This window comes from Lissotriton vulgaris, chromosome 7 (genome assembly GCF_964263255.1).
Source record: "Lissotriton vulgaris chromosome 7, aLisVul1.2, whole genome shotgun sequence".
Taxonomy (NCBI): Eukaryota; Metazoa; Chordata; class Amphibia; order Caudata; family Salamandridae; genus Lissotriton; species Lissotriton vulgaris.
Window position 1 is genome coordinate 1,605,217,531 of NC_141695.1, and position 26,665 is coordinate 1,605,244,195.

The 26,665-nt window shown below is 47.0% G+C and overlaps 1 protein-coding gene across 1 annotated transcript in view; it reads left to right on the top strand.

The window, feature by feature from the left end:
• Positions 1-26,665, top strand: part of VAPB (VAMP associated protein B and C) — a 164,582-nt gene that overhangs the window by 130,641 nt on the left and 7,276 nt on the right. Inside the window, exon 5 of the mRNA XM_086932525.1 lies at positions 10,500-10,676. Coding sequence (XP_086788651.1) covers positions 10,500-10,676 — 177 coding nt within the window. The remainder of the gene's footprint in view (positions 1-10,499; positions 10,677-26,665) is intronic.

The following is a 26,665-nucleotide window of genomic DNA, read 5'->3' on the forward strand; positions in this document are numbered from 1 at the left end:
ATCAAGGTCTGTTATTCCTTGCCTAAAAAGGAGCCTCCTGTGGGGCTGCGCGCCCATTCTATTATGGCCACGGCGGCTACTACTGCCCTGGGTCGGGAGTCCCTCTGCAGGACATTTGTCAGGCAGCTACGTGGGCCTCGCTGCACACGCTTGCCAAGCACTACTACCTGGATAGCCAAGTCTGGAGAGATGGCTTCTTTGGCCGTTCGGTTCTCCAGGACATCTTGGTGTGGTCTTGGTTCGCAGGCCCACTACTGGGGTTGGTATTGCTGGGGTATCTATTCTAAGGTAAGGAATCTACCTAACCTGTTTCTTTCAAATGCATAAGTTACTTACCTTCGGTAACGATATATCTGTAAGAAACGTTGGATTCCTTACCGCCCCACCCATCCTCTCCGTTCTGTGAACCGATATCTAGGGTTAAGGTATCTCCCTTTGAGGGCCCTAGTTTCATGGCACCAGTGTCTGTTTCTTGCATGGCTCTGTGTTCCTGGCGCGGAAAGCTATGTACAGAACTGACGTCCGCGCGAGGGCGCTGTGTAAGTACTCAGTCATCCCGGGGATAAGGACGCCGATGACTTACGCGGAGCCGCAGACGACGCCTACCGACGCGCAGGGGTACTGCTTAAGAAAAACTTTCCTGATCCAGTCTGACGCCTGGGGATAATCTAAGGTAAGGAATCTAACTAACTAATGTTTCTTACAGATATATCGTTACCGAAGGTAAGCAACTTGTGCATTAAGTCTATACCTGCAGACCCATAGGACGACTACAACACTAACTCGCCCACAGGTAATGATCCTGACTTACACCCTCCCAAGCCTTCTCCACCAGACGAATGTGTATTCTACATTGAATTGTCAGGTAGGGCTGCTAATTACCATGGGGTGCAGCTCCACAAAGAGTCTCTCAAAGCGGATTTCCTCTTTGAAACCCGTAGCAGTACACAAAAATCATCACACACATATCCCATGCTCAAAGGGATGATTAGGCATGTAGAAGATATGTTTAATGATCATGTCAGGGCATGTATCCTTACCCCTAGGGTAGATAAAAAATGAGTCCGCACCATCCGACCCAGTGTACATAAGGGGACAATTACCATTGGATTCATTGGTGGTGTCCAACGCACGCAAAAGGCCCAACTACAGGAGATGCTCCACCCCCAGATAGTCTAAGCTTCTTGATGCTTCAGGGAAAAGGTGGGCTCTTAGGCAGTAAACTTCTAGTACATATCCAACACACAAGCATTGCTAGCTAGTTACAAACGTGCACACTGGGACGAAATGGAACAATTACTCCAATTTCTACCCCAAGAATATAGAGCTAAAGCTCAAGACCTAGAAAGGGAGGTACAACTTACCTCAAATAATCATATCAGGTGCTCTTTGGGCCCTCCAAGCGCATGACTTATTCTAATTCCACTGCTGATAATTGTTTTTGCCGACCTTAATCACAGGTTGATCCGGGTTTACATGTCAATCCGGTAGCTTGTCTCTTGTCGTGTTTGGTACCCTCCTCCTCTCTTGTTTACGTCACTTGATTAGTCTCTGTGGCACCCAATAGGCTGACGTTTAACACGGTTCAGCAAACGCCACACACGGCGGCTGCATTTGAGGCAACTAGACAGGCATTGACATTGGTCTTTATATGCGGCTCTCAAATGTAATAACGTGTTTAATAACCTAATTAATCAGTACACCCTCTGTACTGCAGCCCCCCTCCCATTAAAGCATGTAAACAAGTGCTGGCACCGCACACGCAAACTGTTATCACCCTCAGCTGCGTGAGGGGCTTCTCAGAGGGCTGATCAACGCTTACAACAGACGTATTTATAGAGCAGAGGTATGCATGACATCCGAGGTGCAAATACACCCCAGCGTGAATAACATTTGTGCCACATCTGTACTGCTGGTTTCCATCCGATTTATAACTGTGTGAATAATCTAGGCAAACAGTGTTTGCGCCCTTTATACACAGACACTTCAACAGGTAGAACCTGATGGTACTTGCCCATGCAAACACAGGAGTGGGGGAAAGTTGCTTTCAACTCTTGTATAAATACATGGTGGTGGAGGGGTGTATGGGGTAAACCAATCTCCCATAATTTCCCAGTCGGTTCCTGGCCTGACAATGACAACCACATCAGCCAAGAAAATATGTGCCAAGTAAGCCATGCAACAAATGGCATGATAAAGTTTCTGCAAATTTAAATAAATATATGTTCGAGGCATGTGGGCTGCTGAATTCATATCTGTGCATTGATCGCCACCTAGTGTTGGGCCCGGATGATTGCATATTGTTGTCCTGGAAGAGTCTTTGAAGTATCACGAGAAAGGTGGCTCTTCCCCTGGACTACAGTGCGCATGGGCATCCTCTCCATCCTCAGATTGTTTTTTTTCGTCATTGGGTTCGGATGTACTTTCCTTACTCGAAGTTCGAAATCAAAAATTACTTTTCTTAAAGGCCAAAAGGCCTTCAAATCGTATGTATTGTTTCGATCGGTGCCGACAACCTAATCTACACTTTATCTAACTCAGGACGTCGAATCGGGCCGTAGGCCTTCTCGACGCAAAGAAGATCGGTCGTCGATGGAACGAAGTCCATTCAAAAGATGCACTCTTTGTAATTCAAAATACCCACATATAGATAAACACCCTGCATGTAACAAGTGTTTATCTCCGGAACATAATGAAAGCGACTGCCTAGCCTGCGCACAATTTCGATCAAAAAAGACACTTCGGGTTCGACGGGCCCGAAAATATCTTTGACGATGAACAAGATCTCATCGAGGCCGAAGACTCGGATCAACAGTCGGATCAAGACTCTGAGTATGACTCCAACTACTATGTCGACGAAGATGAAGACCTCGTCGAGGTAGGAGACGACGAACAAGGGATCAGGGCCGTCGAAGACGACTCCAGTGATATAACGGGGCCTACTACATCGGGGCCAACCGTGAGTACAACGCACCAGACATACACCTCTATGGTTCCACAGGCTCAGGTCAAGGCATCGCCGGAAGGCCTTAGCCAAGATCTAGAAACACATTCTATAGCCCCGCGACTCAGCTCGGCTAAGAATATTACAAAAGAGCCATTGGTTCAATGTAACCCAAAGCTGTTGATATCGAAAGCAAAAGTTATGGAACCAAGAACGAAACTGATCGACAACACAGTCTTCGGACCGAACTACGTCGATCCAGCAGAATCGACAACAATGTCTTCGGACCCGGCGCACCTACATCCACTCCGAAACAAAAGGGCGTCGAACCGAAGAGATCGGCTTCGACAGTCGACAATACAAATAAGGGACTCAAGACAAAGAAGGTTGTCGAACCGAAGCAGAGAATCGACAAACCAATGGCTGTGCAACAAAAATGGATCGAGCCAAAGAAAATCGACCCGAAGAAAAACCCTGAGCCGAGACAACAAAGCACGGTCCAAAAACACCGGTTCCAAAGATGCAACAAAGTCAAAAGGGGACTATCGAGTCGACAAAAAATGTCGCAACAATAGATAAATCGGCTCCAAGGAAACAGGCACAACCTAAAAAGACTGTTGAAACAACAAAAACTCTTGGACCGATATAATTTGGTCTACCAATTTCATCAAAACATAAGGCAGTCGACCCAAACACTGGTATCGACCCTAAACAAACTAAACCAAAGACATTGGCCAAACAACCAAGAACTACTGAGCATGAGATCTTATATCCAGACCCCTCATCAGAAGAACAGTCAAAACTTTACATTGACCCTAATTTTGGGAAGGTCACTCTCTACAAGAGAAGTCAGACCAGAAACTGAAAAGGAGACTTATGTCATCCCACTCAAAAAAAAAGTGTGCACCTTCACCTATTCTATTTGAGCCTATAAAACCAAACACATACTCATATACACCCACACACTCCGATGAAGAGGTGGATTATGAGGATAATGAAGAATACAATTACACAGTGGACCCTGACCAAGACAGTCAAGCTCAACCATGGGCAGACCCAGTACATCCTGGTGATTCTCAGCCCATTCCAGATACACCTGCATACCCTGCTAAAGCTTCTCCTTCGGAGGATACAGCTGCTTGTAATGCACTTATAGATAGGGCAGCACTCCATCACAATGTAGAAATGCATGCAGATCCCATTGAGGAAGATTTCCTCTTTGACACTTTTGCCACATCAGAAAGGTCTGTCAAAACGTTACCTATGCTAAAAGGGGTACTTAAACATGCAGGTGACCTTTTTAAAGAAACAACTAGGGCACGGGTCATTAACCCCAGAATTGAAAGAAAGTACAGGCCATCTCCAGTAGACCCCACATATATTAAGGGTCAACTGCCTTCGGATTCCTTAGTGGTATCCAATGCACGTAAACGTGCAAACTCACAGACCACTGGAGAAGCCCCACCTCCTGACAAAGAACCTAAGATCTTGGAGGCCTCAGGGAAAAGGGTAGCTGCTCAAGCAGCTAATATATGGCGAATATCCAATACACAAGCCCTGCTAGCTAGGTACGACAGGGCACATTATGACACCCTAGAGACACTTCTCAAACATTTACCTGAACCTTACAAAGAACAGGCTGAAGACCTAGTACAGGAGGGAAAGCTAATAACGAACGCCTCCATTAAATGTGCCCTAGACATGGCAGATACAGCAGCCAGATCTATTAACACCAGTGTTATGCGCAGGAGACATGCTTGGCTTCGCATCTCAGGTTTCAAAAACGAAGTCCAGTCTACTTTATTAAATCAGCCAATAAACCCTGACTATTTATTTGTTCCAGCTGTAGATACAATCCTAGACAAAATGAAAAAGGACAATGAAACAGCTAAGTCGATGGGGGCCTTACAATCCCAACAACATAGGGGCTCCTTTCGTCGCTCCAATTATAGAGGTGCTGCAAGAGGTAGCTCATCACAGCAGACCTCTTTATAAAGCAAATACGCAAACCACCTACAATAAAAACAATAGAGGTGGATACCGCGGCAATAACAACAAAGCCAGAGGACGAGGGAATAATACCACCAGGTCCTCTACCAACACTAAACAGTGACTTCTTAGCGCTACCCCTAGACCATACAACACCTGTCGGGGGACGATTACAGCAGTTCCTACCAGTCTGGCAAAACATCACAACAGACAAGTGGGTGAGGCAAATTATTCAAACTGGCTATTGCCTAGAGCAAACTTCCACACCACCCAATATACCACCAAAACACCGTCCTATGTCTGCAGAACACCTAGACTTATTGCAGCAAGAACTCATCAGCATGCTGCAAAAAGGGGGCATAGAGCCAGTACCATTCCAACATCAAGGTACAGGGGTATACTCACTATACTTCCTCATCCCCAAAAAGGACAGGTCTCTCAGACCCATATTGGACCTCCGGCCCCTAAATCAATACATCTTATCAGAGCATTTCCATATGCTCACTCTACAACTAGTCTTACCACTGCTGCAACAAGGAGACTTCCTCCAACTTTGGACCTCAAAGATGCATACTTCCATATACCAATACATCCTGCTCACAGGAAGTATCTACGGTTCACGTTACAAAATCAACATTACCAATTCAAAGTCCTTCCATTTGGTGTAACAACAGCCCCGAGGGTGTTCACAAAATGCCTAGCGACAGTAGCTGCACATTTACGGAGACAACAGATTCATGTCTATCCGTACCTGGATGACTGGCTAATACAAGCAAAGTCGGCCCAGCAATGTGCCAGCCACATGTCCCGCACCATTCACCTCCTGCACAGTCTAGGCTTCATGTTGAACTACCCAAAATCACATCTTCTGCCGTCCCATGTACAACAGTACCTAGGAGCTACAATAGATACTCTAGCAGCAAAGGCATACCCAAACGCTGCAAGAATCAACAGTATGCAACTGCTAATCCAAAAATTCAAGCCCCAAAACTCGCTCTCTGCCAGAGTCTTTATGCAACTCATAGGCATGATGGCTTCGTGCATCTTCATAGTCCCTCATGCAAGACTACACATGCGTCTGCTGCAAGAGTGCTTAGCACGGCAGTGGAACCATGCTCAAGGACAATTAAAAGACCTAGTGTTAGTGACCAGTTGTGCATACAACTCTCTGCATTGGTGGAATCCACAAAACCTTTGCAAGGGAGGACTGTTCCAAGAGCCTATACCACAGATAGTATTGACGACTGACGCATCCCTGATAGGATGGGGAGCCCATGTTCTTCAGTACACAGTGCAGGGCCTATGGACAACACAGAAAAAGAAGATGCACATCAACTTGCTAGAGCTAATGGCAGTTTTTATGGCAATGAAAGCGTTCAAAGTACATTTATGCAACAAGGCTGTGTTGATCCAGATGGACAACATGACCAATGTACTATATACAGAAACAGGGAGGAACACACTCTCCACAGCTATCGCATATAGCCCAAAGCATGTGGAAGTGGGCCATTCAGAGAAACATTTTTCTCATGGCTGAACACCTCCCAGGCAAGGACAACCAAATAGCGGATCTGCTCAGCAGAAACACCCAACAGATACACGAGTGGGAGATTCATCCCACAGTCCTACAACCATACTTCCAACAGTGGGGGCAACCAGAGATAGACCTGTTCGCCACAAAGGAAAACGTAAAATGCGAGTACTTTGCTGCCAGGTTTCCACATCCGCAATCACAGGGCAATGCGATTTGGATGGAACTGGTCAGGCAAATTTGCGTACGCTTTTCCCCCAGCACCGTTTATACCGCTAGTGGCACGCAAACTACGCCAGCATTCACTGACACTAATCCTAGTCTCTCCAACATGGGCGAGGCAACCATGGTACACAACCTTTCTAGAACTTTCCGTGGTGCCTCATCAAAGACTGCGGCTAACACCCACTCTTCTCACTCAGAACCATGGAGACATACAGCACCCAAATCCGCAACAACTGAACCTTGCAATCTGGCTCCTGTAGTCTTAGAGTTTGGGTACCTAAACTTACCTCCTGACTGTATGAACATTATCAAGGAGGCAAGAAAACCTACTACAAGAGCATGTTAGGCTGCAAAGTGGAAGCGTTTTGTCATTTACTGTAGTAACAATGACATAAACCCACTAGATGCTTAAACGCAAAATATCATTTGCTATCTTTTGCACCTCCATCGTTGCAATCTAGCTTATTCATCTATAAGAATACACTTGGCTGCCATTGCAGCTTATCTTCAGAACAGGCAGCATCTATCGCTGTTTAGAGTGCCTGCAATTAAGGCATTCATGGAAGGACTCAAAAGAATACCCCCCACCCCCCCCTCCCTCCCAAAACACCCACCTTCACCTGTCTGGAACCTAAACATCGTTTTATCCAGACTAATGGGTCCACCTTTTGAACCGTTACATTCATGTGAATTACAATTTCTAACATGGAAGGTGGCTTTTCTTGTAGCGATTACTTCGCTTAGGAGAGTTAGCGAGCTGCAAGCCCTAACTAATCAAGACCCAGCCATCCAAATACATGCAAATTGGGTAGTCCTTAGAACAAACCATACATTTTTCCCAAAAGTGGTATCCCATTTTCATATCAATCAAACAATAGAACTGCCAGTGTTCTTTCCAAATCCATAGTCAGTACCTGAAAGGGCTCTACATACACTAGATGTCAAAAGAGCTCTTCTATACTACATTGATGGAACTAAGGATTTTAGGAAAACTAAACAGTTGTTTGTTGCCTTTTCACCACAACACAAAGGCAACGCCATCTCAAAATCTGGGTTAGCCAGATGGATAGTCCAGTGCATTCAAATGTGTTATCCAAAAGCAAAATGCACTTTAACAGTTCCCCCAAGAGCGCATTCTACACGTAAACTAGGGGCATCCATGGCTTTCCTATGAAACATTTCTCTAGAGGAAATATGTAGAGCAGCCACATGGTCTACCATACAGGTAGCCACCGCTAAGGGAGACACTGCTATACATTCTATGCACAGATATGAATTCAGCACCCACATGCCTCGAACGGAATATGCTACTTACCAGTATGCATCTGTTCTTGGCATGTAGGGATGCTGACATTCATATCGCCCACCCGCCTCCCCGGTGCCTGTCGCAGCTGTAGCATTCATTCATTCTTACTCTTACTTTCTTGCATGGACATCTTACTGTACCACACTCCATCTCTGCCACAATGGCGAAAAACAATCTGAGGATGCCCATGCGCACTGCAGTCCAGGGTAGGAGCCACATATCTCGTGATACTTCGACTCTTCCAGGACCACAATATGCAATCATCCGGACCCAACACTAGGCGGCGATCTATGCACAGATATGAATGTCAACAGATATGAATGTTAGCAGCCCTACATGCCAAGAACAGATGCATACTGGTAAGTCGCATATTCCTTATTTAACGTGGAAGAATTTTACCCTGATACTTCAGATTATATCACTGCATTGAGAGGCATTTATGAAAGTGATACATTTAAAGTATGAATTTAGATATATTCAGGCAGTCGGGATGTAGCTTAAGGGGAGGTGTATGTGCTGGGACCCTTGTGCTGGGACCCCCGCCCCTTTTGTAATTTCCTATTCAAGGGTCTTGGCTTGACCATGACAGTGGGATCAGCCAGCAAAAGATGTGCCAAGTAGATCATGCAACAAACATCATGCCCAAATATGATAAAGTTGTTTCAAATGTAAAAAAAGTGTATTTCTGTAACATGCAGTGTTTCACCTTGGTACTATCTATCGCCCTCATTCTATCGCCCCCTACTAAAAGGGGCACCCCATCACGAAGACCTAACGGGAGGGGAGGAAACCAGCCAGGTACATCACAACAGGCAGCAAAAACAGTCCTGCTGTATAGTGGATGGATAAATAAATGTCACATTCCTTTCCTTATGACGATGTCTAATGTATTGATATTGACTCTGTTGTCCTCCCAATTAATCTTTCCTTTTGGCCATAACCCGAGAGAGGAGTGGCGCGAATGGTGCCCACAAAACCTGTCCACCCCTGCAAGTCCAGTCATCACCGTAAAAAACCTTGGAGTTAAACTGGACTCTGATATGTCTATGAAGTCCCAAGTACAAACTGTGGCGGCCACCTGCTTTGGCCTTCTGAAAATGATGAGGAACTTTCTCCACCTACTCGCAATTAAGCACAGAAAAACCGTGGTTCAAGCCTTGGTTAAGTTCAGGGTGGACTACTCTAATGTTTTATACCTTGGCCTTCCCGATTATTTATTAGGATTCCTGCAGATAGTGCAAAATGCTGCTGCCAGGGCCGTCCTGATGGTCAGCCTCAGGACACATACGACTCCTCACTCAGTCACTGCACTGGCTTCCGGCTCAGAAGCGGGTGGACTTTAAGGCCCTGGTGCTGGCCTTCAAAGCCTTTCACAACATTGGAGCCCTGTTTATTTCCAACAGAATTAAGCACTATGCCCCATCCAGAACCTTGAGGTCTTCAACGCTCCAACTGTTGGTGGTGCCAAAGTTCAATAGATCTCGCATGGGGGGCCCGCTTTTCAAATAGTGGCCACCAAATTATGGAACAGCCTCCCGTCTTCTGAGACCGATACAGGATCTTCTCAGCTTCAGGAGAAGTCTTAAAGCATGGTTTTTCCAACGCTAACAGAGTCTTTCAGGCAGTTGCAGTCGGTGCTGTGTTAAAATGGTCTTTTTAGCGCTGGGACACTCTTATGAGTAGCCGTGCACTTTGCAAATACCTAGTAACATAACACTCCTTTAAACGCTCATCATGAGTGGCCTGGAAATATTGACTGCGGCGAAAACAGGTTTAGAGGTTGATTAGATACTGCAAGTTGTAAGAATACTGCACACCTGAGTTATCCCTCTGCACGCTTCATTATGCAATGCATGGTAGTTTCTGATGGTGAAATTGTGCATTACGTGAGCACATTTTGATACCACAGACTATTGTGATATAATAGTGATCTGGGAGATGAACCACATGTTTTTCTTCAAATGTTTACAAGTTTCCTGTAGAAGGGGGCCAGCTGACAGCCTCCTCACAGATTGACAACCATTTCATAGATGAGGGAGAAGTTTTGATCCCTCCCTTGAGTTGCTCAGTTTGGGTTTGGATCTGAAACTAGCATTCGTACAGGTACACCATTATTCTTTTTGTTCTGTTGCCTAACTAAAAAAAATAACTTACTAGTCTTCTGTACAAAAGCAAGTGGTTGAGAAAGTTAAAATAGGGTATATCCACACAGCAAGCCACTGTCTGGGTATTTTAATGCCATTCACCAGACCACTGATAAGTGGAGGGTGCTGTTAATAGTTGTAGATTTAGTAGCTGATTTGGAATTTTGCTAAATTAAATAACTTTGATGTAGGTATGCGAGAGACAGCAGTATAGAGTAGACCCAGACCTTTCGCTAATGCATTGCTCAGATATAGAAACTCTTAAGTTATTCTTTTGGGAAAATATAAATGTGTCCATTCTAAAACAGAAAATAGTTTGCTTTATCTACCCTGACATTGTTACTTTTGTTTCAATTATAGCATGATGTTGAAGTAAATAAAATCACATCTACAGCTGCAGTGAAGACAGAATCTTCGGTCATGTCCAAATCAGTAAGCTCGAATTTGGATGATACTGAATATAAAAAAATCACAGATGAATATAGGAGGCTGCAACTCGAAGTGCAGAGGTTACTGGAGGAAAATAAGCGTTTTAAGGTAAAAATGTATTGTGGTTTACCCTGTTCAAGTGTGCTAGGCTTCTATTTGCAGTTTGTCCAAGGGGTGTGATAATTTCTAGCCCTCATCTGTGCATTATTCTGAGGTCTAGTTAAAGGCAATTTCTGTTTTTACTGAACAAGTTCAACTATTTTATTTCCTGAAATATTTTCTTGTCATGGGTTGGTATGTTAACATATTTAAGCATTGCGTAAATATTCAGATGTACCGAAATGCCTTTGCTTGTCAAAATCAATTATTGTGCCTAAACATAATGTTTTATTTAAAAAAAAAAAGAAAATAAACCTTTTAAGTGTTAGTAATAAATGGATCCTCTATATTTTTGACCATGGTTGATCAGTTGTGGCTGTCCAATGAAGCAGGACATGCCCAACTTACTCCCTTCTGCACTTCTTGTGATTTGTTAACCCAAACCCTAATCTGGTCCTCGCCCAGAAAAGGTAAATGAGGGAATTGAAATAACCTAAAGCCTCATCTTTGGACATTTTCTGTAATTTCAAGTACTGAAGAATATCATTTTTTTCCCCACGGCACAGAAGTATAATGCATAAAAGGTGGTTTGTCAGACAAGAAGTCAAAGTCCACTATCCACAAGTGAAGTGCTCGTTGGTTTTCAGCAGGTTCTTAAACTCCAGTGATACTTATAACATCAGTTTACTCACCTTTTATCTCCTGCCGCCATACTGCATCCGGACCTTTTCAGAGCAGTTAGTCCCATGTGTTGGCAGATGGCATCTTGGGACTCCATGGTGGCATTGTACTGCTTCTGGATTTGACCTGACAGAGCTGCATATAGGTGCCACCTCTGCACGCGGGTGTCAGTTCTTTCTTTCCATACCCCTCAACGTGGATACAGGGCTCTGCTCTTTAAATGTTGGGGTTTTTACCAACTTCAAAATCTTCTTTTTCAGGTAGTGTGCTAGGGAATGGCCTCTTGTGAAAACCTCAGGCTTCAAAATTCGATAAAACTGCAGGAAGCAGATGTTTATAACAGATCTACACAGTGTCTACACAGTGTCTGCCTATAGTTTAGCCAAGACAAAGTTGTGCAACAAATGCACCCTTATGCTCCCGAAGGCCATCAGTGAGCTGAAAGCAAAACATGATTTGCAGAGTGCAAATAGCGAGGTATGTCTCACTCTAAGAATTAGACCTGCTCCTTGTCCTCTCCCAGTCCAAAATCAAGTTCTGCCACAAGCATAAGAAATCCAAGCAGAACTCTGCTTTCACAGGCCCTTCCCATATCGGGCACATTCAACACTTAAGGGATACCACTCTGGCGCCATCGTCCGACTTGAAGTTGATTTTGAGCCTTGTCTTGGTGTGCCCAAGTTACCTGGGACATCAATGACTCCCCAGCAGAAAAAGGCATTCAGGTAGGCCATGCTGCAACTACGCATAATGTTTCAGACTCCCCTGGAGAGCCTTTGCAGGAGCCCACAGTTAAACTTTCACCAGTGGATTTAGCCCCTGCACAGACTGTGGTGTTTTCGGCTGACTCTTTCCTGGAACCAGCCTATTCAGTCATTCTAACCTGGAAGAACTAGTCCGTTCCAAGCGCCCTGACAATCTCAGATTCTGCTGGCAATGGATCCTGTCCGACACCTATCCTGGTTCTGGGACAGAATTTGGCCACTGCCAGGTGATCACATATAAGTTCTCCAGGGCGCAGCCCCATAAATATGGAAGATCCACAGGCTCTCCCAGTGAGGAGGTAGGTCGCCTACTGCTCCCTTACTGTACTTATGCTGGCCTTTATCTAGAACTGCTGAATGCCAGTGGACTTGACACTTCCTCTGAGGCAGCGCAGCACCTTACCTAGGCTCTCCACTGTGGAGAGTTCCTACTTCTCTGCAGTAGCCCATAGAACATGCAGCAGAAGTGCTAAACATTGATTTACCTTCAATAGAGACGAAGGCAGCCTGAGCCTTTGCTACCATTCAGCAAGGCCCGGAAGAAAACTTTGGTGGGAATCTGGTTTAAGCTATGTCCAGCTCTACATGTAAGCTGACCTGCTGGCATGAGGGCCAAATTACTTTTGGCGCCTGCATTTATTCTTAAGGTGAGGAATTTGTGGTTCTATAAGAGTATCGACCAGAAAGTGTTACCGATGGTAGGCAACTTGTTCAACCAAAGCATTGAGTCATGCACCAGGTAACCAAGGAGTTGGACTAACCCAGCTGCTGGTCTAGACGCTTTCACAACAAGCCTACTCTTGCCTTCGTTATTTTGTGGGGTTTCCCAGGGTAAACAGACCACGGGGCTAGAGCAATGAGCATTGCAGCTGTGAGTCGCAGGCACATGATGATAGTACTCTTTTGCTGCGGACTGAGAAAAGCTGTTCTGTCTGACCGAGACCTGAATGATCGGCTTCACTGGGTTGTTTTGTCCTTAGTCTTTCCTCAGGAAGAAAGATCACTTTATGTTAATGTGTGAGAATTAACATTTTCTAGCATTTCAGTGTATCAGCGGTTTTCCTTAGTCTTCATCTTAACAGTGTACAATACTATTTGTTTCTTTTATGGCATTTTGTTTGTTCTCCCTTTCATACTCTTAAAGCTGCGGTGGTAGAGTTGTTTGCAGTATCTCTCCTTCCAGAAATGCTTGAGCCCGATTTTTTGGGATGCTTGAAACTTCTTCCATGTGCAGATAGTGGTCACATGTTGCAGTAAAGGTAAATTTGAAACCATGCAATGGGAACTCCTCCTGTTGTACCCTATAATATCTAGCTGTCTCCTTTAGTGTAAATTAGAGATGGGCAAGCCACTGAAAACTTAAGACAAATGGTTGGCTCTAGCTCAGCTTGACTCTTGGGACCCTGAGCACAAAACAAGCCAAGCTTTCATGTGACGTCTGTCTGCCACCTACGCTGTATACCCTCAGGCTTAAAGTTAAAAATAAAGCAATAGCATTTGAGATAAGAAGTAGAGACAGATGTACATAACCAATAGGGTTCAGAGCGAGCTTTTGCACACTTTACCATCCACATGCAGGAAATCAGCAGTGGACCAAACCTATATGGAACAGTTTAGCTAAGAATGGAGGTCGACTGAGTCATGTCTTCTGGGAGAACATGCACAGCAAGCAGTGTAGAGTTGCGACAGGAGGAGCCTTCTAGACGACCCCAAGGGCAAGTGGGTATATGAAAGTCCGAGGATTCAGGCCCGGCCACAAGCACAAAAGTGACAAAAAAGCTTTTGTAGCATGTATCTTCTCTAGAGTCAAACGCTCTGCATTATTCAGCCATATAATGGCTGTGTCCATAAACTATATATAAAGGTAAGCCTATTGTGCATATCCACTACAGGTACAGTTGGTGACCTCCCTATAATTTTGAGTGTAAGCCCACAATGTCGCTGCACGTAGTCAGTGCATGCTCTTTTTTTCTGCTATTGGCTTTTGCATCGCAGACGACACCCCCTTGGGGAAGAGATGTCAGCGAGCAAGACTAGGACCACCTGGAACGAAATAATCTAAAAAACCTTTGAAGTAAGCCAGTTGTCAATAATCGATGACAAAAAATAAGCAAAATTGTGGTTTCAACACATTTCCCTACTCCTTTGACAAAGAGGAGGAATTTGGAGAATCCTTAATGAACAAGAGTAATGTCCAAGGATATGGGGTTTTCTTTGACAATTTCCACCACAGGGTGAGTTTAAGCCTGCTTGGAAACCATGGGATATCTCCGGGCCTCTTTGTGATGTTTAGGGCAATAGAAAATATACCCGTTAGGGTTTCGTCCTAAGTGCCACCAAAAGGTGAGTAGTTGATTCCTACATAAGAACCATATGTCCGAAGTGAGCTGAGTTTGTACAGTATATTAGCCTACATTAAAGACTAGAGGGGAAAAAAGGGGAAAACACAAGTCCATATTCCATGGCTTAGGTGAAAGATCTTTCCCTAAAGAATTTTGGTCTATCGCTGGGGTCAGGGCTCAGATGTAACGGAGAGGACCCCAGGGAAATTACTATCTTCAGACATTGAAATTTTGGTGCTGGTGGATTTTCAGTGAATCAAAGCCAAAAAATGCTTTCTTGATGCTGATAAAACATCCGTGTACACTGCCTCAGAGTGAGTGCCTTTTCTGTCGGGGACTAGCAGGCCGTCTGATATGGTCAGAATTATGAAAACTCCCCTCAACACCAAGAGAAAAACACACTGCAGTTGAAGGTGTCAGAAAGGAAACTGAGTTCTCTGAGCCAAAAGACAAATAAAACCATGAGTACAAGGCCTTCAGACACCACACAAAAAGACTGGCTTGACTCACAACGTCTAAGCAAAAGAAAAGTCACTTGATGCTATAATATTAAAAAAAACACCTTGAAGCCTAGTGTTGCAGTCTTAAAACACAAAAGAAAAGATTTTGATGAGAAAAAGACCATAGAAGACCAAGGCAACAATCCCAGCAAGTGACAGAACAGGGATACCCTGAGTATATTTCCACCTTCTTGTGTTACTTATGCAGCAGGAGAGGGAAGCATTTAAGGAACCAGCTTCCCCAGGAGTAGGAAAAAAAATGCAAGTCCTCTTCATGGGAGCCAATGTTTATTCAAATCAAATCTGACTTTATTAAATTTTTGTTTCATAAAAATCATAAAAGCATACAAAATTTAATGAATACAATATAATTATATCGCAGTATTAAAAAACGGAAAACCTTTAATTTTGCATCAAATGGTTTTGCAATGAAAGATAAAATTCTCATCGTTTTTTCTGCACTTGATTATACTTTTTAGAAATACAGCAATCTCTCTTGTAACAAATTCATTTTCCAGGATTTGCAATGCAAGAAAAGCCGGACGGCATTGCCTCAAGCCCCATAATCTTTGAATAGGTATAATCCATCGCCCTTTATTTCCTTGTAAAACTTGCAGAAAAGAACGTGTTTTGTAGATTGCTGGTAGACCTCGCCACAACTCCGGAGACGCCACACAGAACCCATCATTGGATCGCCCTCGGAACCGTCGGAACAGAATTCAATATAGCGGACCTGAGACCGAGGCCACTTCATCTCTTTTTGCACCGGGACTAACTCCGGAAACGCCATATAGAATCCATTATTGGATTGCTCTGTGCACCGTCAGAACAGAATTAATGTAGCGGACCTTCAACACGGGGCACCACATCTATTTTGAAAACCGAGCGACCAATAGAAAAATTCTGATATTGACGCACCAGATATAATTAAAGATAGGAAACCTCCCCTTTTTTTGCATTCTTTATCCGAATCTACTTTTCTACCGGACACCAATATTGGAAAACGCCACACAGCTTATGGGCAGAAATAATTAAAATCTCAGTCTTAAGAACGGCCCAGGCAGATTCCAATCTACATGCAAGGGTAACTGGAAAAAATCATGGCTTCCTGATGAAGGCTCACAGCCGAAACGCGCGTAGTACACTGTAACCTATAGCCATGTTTTAATATGTACTGTAATGCACTTTAAAAATCCACAAATTGGAATTTACAGTATGCAATACATGTAGAAAGTTCTTCACATGTAACTCTCTCTCTTTTTTAAACTTAACACGATTTAATAAAGAACGAATATTTTTGTACCCGAATTTTGGTTCAGATACAATTTCTGTTGTCTAATGTCAGTCGTAGTTCATAATTTAACCTGTTCCTAATTTTTCGTATTCTCAACTGTTTGATTTATCCCGAATTAGGAACTCTAGTCGGGGATACCCTCTTTTTGTACACACATTTAGACCTCGCCACAAAGACATCTACATGTTTTAGACCAATCGTTTATTGTTGGAAAGCTGACCAGATGATGGAATGTACTTAGTCTATAACAAGTCAAAACAAATCTGTTCGTATAATAAGTAGATATGACTGGATACCAGGAGTACTTAACAGCAATTGGTTTGAGAGTACCGATGGATAAGAGGCCTCCTCAGCGGATCGGAGTGCCTCCCAGTGAGCCATACATACATGTTATTTTGAAACCTTTTCTGGAGATGGAACCCATGGATTGGGGATTAGTATAGTAGCCCGGTTCCCCCAAATCACTCATTAAGTCTTGTATACATTTCAACCATTTTATTTCTAGAGCGTGATCTAATTAGAGACTGTCTATTAAAACTTCACAGTTAAGTGCTGTATTGGCTGTGGGTCAGATCCGGTGCCAAAGAAGGGCCGGTTGCACTTGTATTATATCAGTTATAAATGTAACTCCCAATTCTGCATCGCAGATATAAGACGAGGTACTGCGTGGGACAGCCAACAGAAATCTTTAAAAAAAACATTAGTAATCTTTTGAATAAAGTTTACATCGCAATAGCCTTAAATCCCAGCGCCATATACTGCTGTGCTGACGCATTTTGCACTGTAAATATGGAGCAGCACTGCCGGGGTTTTTTTGCCCACTTTTTAGAAAAATTGACCAAGGCTGAAGTAGTTCTCATAAAATGCAGATTTCTAGTTTTAATTGCATGGCTCCAAGAACCCTTGGAGTCACAAAGAATTTGTAGATAGGGATTTGTGGGGGTATTTTCTACCTTTTTATTATCAATGTAAATGGCTCTAGTCTTCATACTACCGTTCCTGCAGCACATAATAAACTGGTGTTCACTGTTAGTCCCAGGTTTTTCATAAACTCATATGTATGAAGAGTTCTTTGCAGGCCCAACGGTGTGCGCGCCATTATAGCGTCATCCGCATAAAGGAGGGCAGGCATGGATCGACTGACTAGTTGTGGTAGATCGCGACACTTCTCTACCATCACCTGTTCTAGCCCATTTGTATATAAAGTAAAAAATAAAAAGGGGGTCTGAACGCAGCCCTGCCTAACCCCCTCTCCACGTTGAAAGGAACTGTAAACTCGCCCTTAGACCAATAGGAAACCCTGGCAGTCACATTATTATACAGTTGGATTATTGGTTCCTCCACTCCCATACTGGCTAAAACACATCATAACTTCTTGTGGGTGACAGTCAAAAGCAGTCGTCAGGTCGACGTATGCCAAATACAGTTCCCCTTTTCGTGACCTTGTATGTTTGCTAATTAAAATATTAAGGTTGTGGCTTTGTTCTAAGGTACCTAGACCCTCTCTAAACCCAAACTGCAGGTTGGATAAGACATTGTTGGCCTCCGCCCATGATTGCAACCGATTAAGTACTACCGGCCTGCCTCTTTAGCCAACGAGTCAAGCAGTGAGATGGGGCAGTAGCAGGCTGGATTCTGCCTGTCACCTTTCTTAAATATTGAAACCACCATGGATCCAGACCAGGTTTTAATAAGGCCTATTTTACAGGAAACTGCAAGCACTTTAATTAATAGGGGGCCCATAGATCAATATTAGACTTAAAAAGGTCTATGGGTACCCCATCTGGTCCTGATGCCTTACCTCCCTTGCTGACATTTATTGCATGGAGTACTTCCTCCAGAGTGAAAGTCAAAGCTATGGGTAAATTTATAGTTGGCATTGGGGCCTGAAAAATAGGGGTAAGATCCATGCCTTCCACTTCCTCAGCTCGTCTATAAATACTAGAGTAGTGCTCCACTCAAAGTCTTTCCTCAATGGCAAATTCTATAATTGGGGTTTCCTTGTTCTCAAAAAAAGGGTATTTCACGACCCGCAAAAAGCAGTGCTATCATTTTTACTCGCCTCTTGTAATTCCGCCCAGGCCTTGTCTTTGAGTTCGCTTTTTTATTTTTTATTTAAGACCTTTGACAAGCATCATCTGCTTTACAAATCGGCTTACTGCCTACAACCAATACGGGGCCGGCATAGCGTCCCCATCAAAGTTTGAATACCGGTTGTGGTAGGGAGATAGGGGAGTACACAGCAAGCCGCCTACAACCCATCCGGGCCGGCCGCGTAAGATGGAGTGTTGAAGTATGGAGGCAGTAATAGCGTTAAGGGCAAAGGTCATGCTTTTAGACATTAAACAAACTAATTAAGGCATGCACAAGGTACCAGTTCCATCCTCAAAATGACATGTGAAAGGAAAGACTAAAATAAAACAGAGCGTCCACTGTTAATTGGAAGACATGGCCGCTAAATAAGGGGGGTCTAGGACCTATGCCTTTTCGTAAGTCACTAAAGACAATAGTTGCGTGACCTGAGGGGAGGGACCGCATTAGGATGCCGATGGTGCAGCATCTAGGGCGTCTTATCGTGTCACCTGGAGCGTGCTCCAATAGATATACTTGCAATGGGCTCCAGATGTCTCTTGGGCGCGACGTGGGGGGTTGAAGTTCCGCATATATATGGAGCTGCTCCTGACAGTATATTAGATCCCGGAGCCAGTCCTTAAATTTAGGCGCCCTCCCTCTTCCCCATTTGCAGGCTATTTTCCTCTTAGCAAGCAGGAGCGCTATGGAGGTGTATTTCCGCATTTTTGCGGCAATAGGTTGTGTATCCCAACAAGGCAGTGAGTGGGGACGTGCAGGCCGGTCATGAGGTCCAGGGCGGCAAGTACTTCCACCCAATAACGTTGGATAGGTGGGCAGTCCCAAGCCAGGTGTCTGAAATCGGCTCCCTCCCACCCGCAGCGTTCGCAGCAGTCATTATCGCGCAGTTTCAGCTTAAACAGGCGTGTAGTATAACCGGTGAATGTATTTCTAGTGTATGATTCGAAATCTACTAGTAGCAGAAATTTCCCCAGTTTGTGTATAGCAATATGCTCACTGTTCCTCAGTAATGGGATGTCCCAACTCCTCCTCCCCCCTACTCTGAGCCGCAGTTGGTCCGTATTCTCTGTTTGTCTGTACGGATCAGTATAGTTTCGAGAGGACATGTGCAGGGGCCTCTTGTTGCAGCAAAGCTTGTAGTGGGGGCATCACAGGAGGCTCCAAGGGAAAGGTGGGTGTGGCGGTTTTAACATCCTGTCTGAGTCTTATATAATAAAAACGTTCTAGGGGAGTGGTGATGTGCTGAAAAAATTCAGTGCTGGTACTGAACTTCCCAGCAGTGTACAGGCTCCCCCAGGTGTGTAGGGATAGCTTACGGAGGAGCCGGCGGCAGCCACCCTCCTGTGTGACCGGAATATCCTGCCTCCCGAAGAGGGGCAGGAGGGGGGAGTACATTAACATGCAATGGATCAATTTGGTCAGGCCATGCCATGCGCTGACGGTGCATTGCACAGTAGTAGATGTGGTGTGTCTGGGGTCCGCCGACGTACTTATGTAGGCTGTGCTGGTTGACGGGGCGCATGTAACCATCTTCAATCGCCAGGTGAGGCATGAAAGGGAGGGGTTTCTTCCAATAAGCAGCATAGTGTGCTTGTGCGCAGCTAAAATATAATTCGATGTCTGGCACCGAGAAGCCACCCGTGGAAAAGGGACGTTTGAGTATTTCCCACTTAAGCCTAGCTTGCTTCCCCCCATACCAATCAAATGAGCGGAGTCTTAAGTGCAGAGAAAAAATGGCGGCTGGGTGCGTATCGGATGTTTACAAATAAATACAATAGTTTAAGTAGGATCACCATCTTAGAGTTCGCTTTTACATAATTTCAGGGCAAGCTTGTATTCCCTTCTATACTCCCTGATTTCCTTACAGTCCCTAATAGTTTTGCTTAGGGCTTCTTTTTGGTTTGAGTGAGCTTTTGTGCATTTGTGATCAAACCACCCTAGAATCTTACCCTGACCTTTGATCTTAATCTGTAGAGTGCTTCTAATTGACTCTGCAATCTGCTTGCAAGGATTCCATGATTTCTTCGGGTACTGCAGACGTATCTAAGCAAACTTCAAAGTTTTTGTAATTGCTTTTTACAATTTTTTCTGATAACTCAGTTGGCTCTAGCTTGTCCCATCTCAGGGAAAAACTGTTATGTTTATCCAAAGCTAAGTCACAGACTATGCTGCACCAAGGCTAAATAAGAAAATGATGGATCTGAAAGTAACAGGTTAGTATTAGATTCCTTACCTTAGAATATCCCCAGTCGTCAGACGGGATCCGGAAACTTTTGCGTAGCAGTACCCCTGCGCGTAGTTAGGCGTCGTCTGCGGCTACGCGTCCGGCGTCGTTGACGCCGGGATGACGTCGCTGGAGTACTTAGACACTGCCTTCGCGCGCTGGCGTCAGTTCTTTTTTCCGCGCCAGCAAGCGCAGATCCGGAAAAAGTGGTACCCCTTAGACAATTTTTGACTAAACTTTTTCGATCATTTTTGATTCTTTTTTAAGTAACGACTCAGACGGTGCCGGTAGGGATGCCCAGGTTTAAGCCCTGCGCCCACTGCGACCGACTGATGTCGGTTTCGTACCCCCATCGCCGGTGTCTTTATTGCCTGGGCCTCGACCACGACGACAAGGCCTGCTCTGACTGCCGGGCCCGGACGTCTAAAGCTAGGCAGGAGCGGTCCCGCAAGCGACTCGAGCTCCTGCAGTCGGCCTGTGCCGCTTGTGGTCCCGGTCCACGAGGAGGTCGAGGGAACGGTCTCGGAGCTACCATAGCTCCGGGAGCCGTCCTCTGTCTTCGGGCTCGAAGTCCTCAGGTAAGCACAAGAAGTCGCGGCCTGCTTCATACCCGTCGTTCCCTGGGCAGAACGTGACGCCGGAGTAGATCGAGGCCTTCCTCTCGGCCATAAGGTCGCTCACTCCTCCGTCGGGCTCCGCGGCGCCTTGGGGCCCCAGCGGGTCGGGTGCTTTGGCCCCTATGCCGACGGGTGCTTCGGTCCCGACACCGCCGGTGACTTCGGTCCCGGCGCCGCAGGCCCCCACAGGATCCGGGTCGTCACCGGTTCACCTTACGACGTCACCAGCGCCGGCCCCCAGGGTGTCACCCCCAGCGCCGCCTCTGGGCGGCACCGTCCCCGATCCCTCCCTCGATTCGGGTCCGGTGCCGGAACTTTTTGCTCCTTTCGTGGCCAAAGAAGGGGCATCCCCACACGTCCTGCCAGCCACGGCCCGCAGACTACCGTCCAACGCGGTGGCGGACGTGGAAACCGTCGTGGCGGAGGTCGGGGACAACGGCGAGGCCAGTCCACACCTGCCCGTGCAGCATCCGTCTCAAAACCCTCCTAGTCTGAGCTTTCAGGCCCATGTGACGCCAGTGGGGGGCAGGGGGTTCCATCACCTCCACTGGCGCACTGTCACATTGGACAGGTGGGTGCTGCAAATCGTCCGAAGGGGCTACTCCCTCCCCTTCGAGGCGACCCCTCCAGCCATGCCACCGCAATACCACCGCGTGTCGGGGGATCACTTGCGACTTCTGCAGGAGGAAGTTACGGCCCTCTTGGCCAAGGGGGCCATTGAGCGCGTTCCTGTGTCAGAAGTAAGGCGTGGTTGCTACTCCCACTACTTTCTGGTTCCCAAGAAGGGCAAAGGGGGCCTGCACCCTATCTTTGACCTGCGGAACATCAACGGCTTCCTCCGGAAGGAGAAGTTCAAGATGCTGACTTTGGCTCAGGTCTTAGCTTTCCTGGACCCAGGAGACTGGATGGTAGCGTTGGACTTGCAGGACGCTTATTTTCACATCCTCGTCCTGCCGGCGTTAACTGCGGTTCACGGTAGGCCACAAGCACTTTCAGTTTACCGTGCTCCCCTTCTGCCTTACCAGAGCCCCACGGGTGTTCATGAAAGTGATGGCGGTGGTCGCAGCTAATCTGCGCAGGTTGGGGTTTTTCCCCCCCCTACCTCGACGACTGGTTGTTGAAGGCGGGCTCGCCCCAGACAGTCGTCGGCCACCTCCAGACTAAAAGCCGACCTCCTGCACCTGCTGGGGTTCTCCATCAAAGCGCCGAAGTCACACCTGTGTCCCTCTCAGAAGCTCCTGTTCAACGGAGCGGTTCTAGACTAGGCGCAGTTTCTGGTTTATCCTCACGAACAGCGGGTTCGGGATATTCAGGCTCTGATTCCGATCTTTCAGTCGTTATCCCGAGTCTCGGTCAGACTCTGGATAGCGGAGTCTGACCAAGACTATCGGTTATCCCCGGGCTTCTGGGGCTGATGGCCTCCTGCAGCCTTCTGGTGCATCACGCCAGGTGGCGGATGCGGGCTCTGCAGTGGGACCTGAAGTTTCAGTGAGCCCAGCATCAGGTCAACTTGTCCGACCATGTCTTGATCTTGGAGGGCACTGCAAGACCGTTGCAGTGATGGTTCACGGACCGCGATTGGGTCAGTGGCTGATCCCTCTCCCTACCCCAACCGGAGCACGTAGTTGTGGCGGACGCGTCCCTCCAGGCCTGGGGGGGCCACATGGGAAAGGCGGAGATCAGAGGCTTCTGGTCTCCGGCGGAGTCCCGGCTCCACATCAACCTTCAGGAGCTGCGGGCGATCCGGCTTGCACTGAAGGTATTCCTCCCCTCTGTCTGGGGGAGTGTAGTGCAGGTGTTCACGGACAACACCACCGCCATGTGGTACTCCAACAAACAGGGCGGGGTGGGGTCGTGGACCCTCTGCGAGGAGGCTCTGCGCCTCTGACAGTGGCTGGAACATCAGGGCGTAACACTGGTGGTTCAACACCTGCCAGGTTCACTGAACGCCAGGGCGGACGAACTCAGCTGCCGGTGCTTGATGGATCTCGAATGGCGTCTGAACTCCGACGTGGCGCAAGGTCTCTTTCTGCAGTGGGGAGAGCCTTGGTTAGATGTATTCGCCACCGAAGAGAACGCGCAATGTCATCAGTTCTGCGCGTTGGAATTTCCATGGCGACACTCGCTCTGAGATGCTTTTCGTCGCGAGTGGAGTTGTGGTCTGTTATAAGCCTTTCCGCCTATACCACTTCTGCCCAGAGTGCTGAAGATCAAGCGCGACCGGGCCCAAGTCATCCTTGTGGCTCTGAACTTTGCACGAAGGTACTGGTATCCCGAGCTACTCAGCATGTCTCTCGATCCCCCGATTCGTCTGCCTCTTCAGGAGGACCTTCTGTCGCAGCAGCAGGGGACGGTCCTCCACCCGAACCTGTCCAGTCTCCACCTCTATGCGTGGAGATTGAGCGGCGACAGTTGAGGCCATTTGACTTGCCTCCTGAAGTCTGCAATGTAATTCTGGCAGCCAGGCGTCCCTCCACGAAGTCGGTATACGCCTGCAGGTGGAACACATTTGTGGAATGGTGCACAGCAAAGGCTGTGGATCCGCTCTCTGCACCCCTTTCTGAGGTTCTCCTCTTTATCCAGTATTTGGGTGTCTTTCATAGATTCACATGCCTGAATCATTCCCCGTCGTCGAGACGGGAGCCTCCGGTACATAAAAAGTAATGTCCTAAGACATACATAAAGAGATTAGGTCTAAGGGACTCACCTTAGTGACCTATCTAGGTCCTTATGCAGGAAGGACCAAATAGAGTAGGCTCCAGGGTCCCACCTTGGTAGCCTATCTGTGTCCTTTTGTAAAAAAGGACCAAAATAAAGGAACAACCAATCAGCTACTACCTCCCTCTAGAACCTTCCTGTGAGGAGCCTCAGTCTCTCAGATTTTCTACCGCACGTTGTGCTAGGGAGTCTCCACCTGAGTTCTCCTCAGGAATCTTGGATTTTCATCTAACTTTACAGTTTTTCGACTTTCTTTGCTATGGCAGATAGCAAAAAGAGAAGACTTTTTCGACCCTGTGGCAAGTTGAGGCTTCACGTGGACGACGAACATGAGACCTGCCTATACTGTCTCTATCCTCACCACCAGTCCATAGACTGCAGGATTTGCCGTAAATTCTCCCACAAGACCCAGAAAGACCGGGAAGGGAGACTTCTAATATGGCTGAACAGGCTTAAGGACAAACCAGAAGGCGACTTGGTTTCTGAAGGTGAGAGCATGTCTGGCGCCTCACAGTTTTCCTTGAAGAGGCCTAGGGCTTCCTCGCCTGGCCCCTCAGACACCCCTCCTAAGAAGTCCAAAAGGTCTTCAGAGGGCAAGCCTGCCGTGTCTAGCAAGGACCTTCCTGTCCCCAGGAAGCAGCCACTGCTTACTACGACGACGGCGACATTCGACGACCACCTCATCGCTGAGGACCGTCTCCACGTCGACGACGACAGTGTCGACGACGACGGCATCGTCGGCGTCTTCATCGTCGACGAGAATAACACCCTCATCGTCGGGTAGACCGCTTTCATCCTCTGCTCCGTCGCTGACTAGGAGCACGCCGTCGACGACACGACCGTCGACGAAGGCGTCGACGCTGACACCGTCGACGAAAGCCACACCGTCGATGAAGCCACCGTCGACGAAGCCACCGTCGACGAAGCCACCGTCGACGAAGCCCCCACCGTCGACGAAGAGCACTCCGTCGACGACGGTGCCGACGACGAAGCAGTCGACGGCGGAAAAGTTATCAAAGGCAAAATCACCGTCGACGAGAGCGTCGTCGACGGACACACCGTCGACGAAGACTACAGTTCAACCGATGACGGAGAGCTCCTTGATGAAGCCATCGTCACAGGCGTCGACGGCGACTGGTGCCTGGAAGGAGTCTGAGCTCCTATCACATGCTATGGACGCCCAAACATCCCATGTTACCATCAGAATTACCAAAAAACCGATTACACCGGAAATGACATCACCTAGTAAGGTTCAGCAGCTAACGCCATCCTGCTTCTTACAGGACCAAGACATGGAGGAGGAAATGTTTACCCAGTCCACTAGCCCTTCAGACCTGATTGTCAAGTGCCAAAGTACTGACGAAGAGCAGGAGGTTGAAGAACCTGTGACTCCAGTTGTAAATACCCAGGTTCACACTCAAGTGACTCCAATGGTGTGCCTGCCAGCCTCCTTAGTTTCAGACGTGCGTTTCCTCATTCAGGACTACAAAGAGCGGTTTCCACAAAAGGCCACTCCTGTTGTTCCGCCAACCCCGCAGCCAGCTGTGTCCGTTCCTGAGCCCGTGCCACGGCATAAGCCCCCTCCACTGGTTCTTCCTAGGACACAGGACCCAGCACAAGACCCCATCTCGTCCGATGATGAGGGAAGGGAACATGAAGAAGGCGAAGTCCGAGACGATGATACAGACGTGGACGCTGACCAAGACTACGTCACTCACTCTCCAGCCTCTCCGGAGCCACAATCCTCAGTCTCCGCCCGCAGACATTGGAGGTTTTCATAACCTCATGGAAAGGGCAGCTAAAAGGTTCCATATGTCCATGGAAACACAGGAAACTGACTGTTTCCTCTATGATTTTAAGGAACCAACAAAGAAAACAACAAGATCGATCCCGATCATTGATTACCTACTAAAACAGGGCAAACAACTCATGCAGTCTCCAGCTTCCCTGCAGGTAGTAGTACCCAGACTGGACAAAAAATATAAAGCTACGTCGTCGGCTCCAGCATGCCTCACGGGTCACCCCAAGGCGGACTCCGTGGTCACCCAGGCGGCGCAGAAGAATTCGCGCAACCCTGCTTCCCCTTTATCAACACCACCCGATAAAGAAGGCAGGAAGCTGGATGCCGTCGGAAAGCGTTTTTCCACTACGTCTGCGACGACGGTGAAAATCGCCAACTCCATTGCCCTTCTCGGACGTTACAACCGTCAACTCTGGGCGGACATCGCGCCTTACCTTGCTGACCTTCCAGAAGATCTGAAAGCGGAGGCACACTCACTCCTCCTCGAAGGCCAGACTTCGGCTTCCGAACTAATCGACTGTGCCATTGACGTGGCCATGACTGGCTTCAGACAGTTGGCAGGCGCCGCTGTCCTAAGACGCCAAGGCTGGCTAAAGGCCACCTCTTTCAGACAGGAGGTCCAAACCAAAATACTTGATATGCCTTATGACGGCGATCATCTTTTCGGCGAAAAGATTGACGAAGCCCTCACTGCAATCAAGAAGGACACTGACACAGCCAGAGCCCTAGGTACTCTACAATCTCGCAATTAGTCATTTCGTACCAACAGAGGAAGAGGACAGTCCTCCTATAGGGGTTCTTATCAAAACAAGTCCTCCTACTCATACTCACAGGGCAAGACGCAGTTTCAGCAGCGCCAAAACCAGTCGGGACGTCAGACCTCCTTCAACAAATCGTCCTACAGAGGAAAAGGACAGAAGAGACCCGCAGGCAATCGCCAATGACTCTATCAATTGGCCAGCCCCT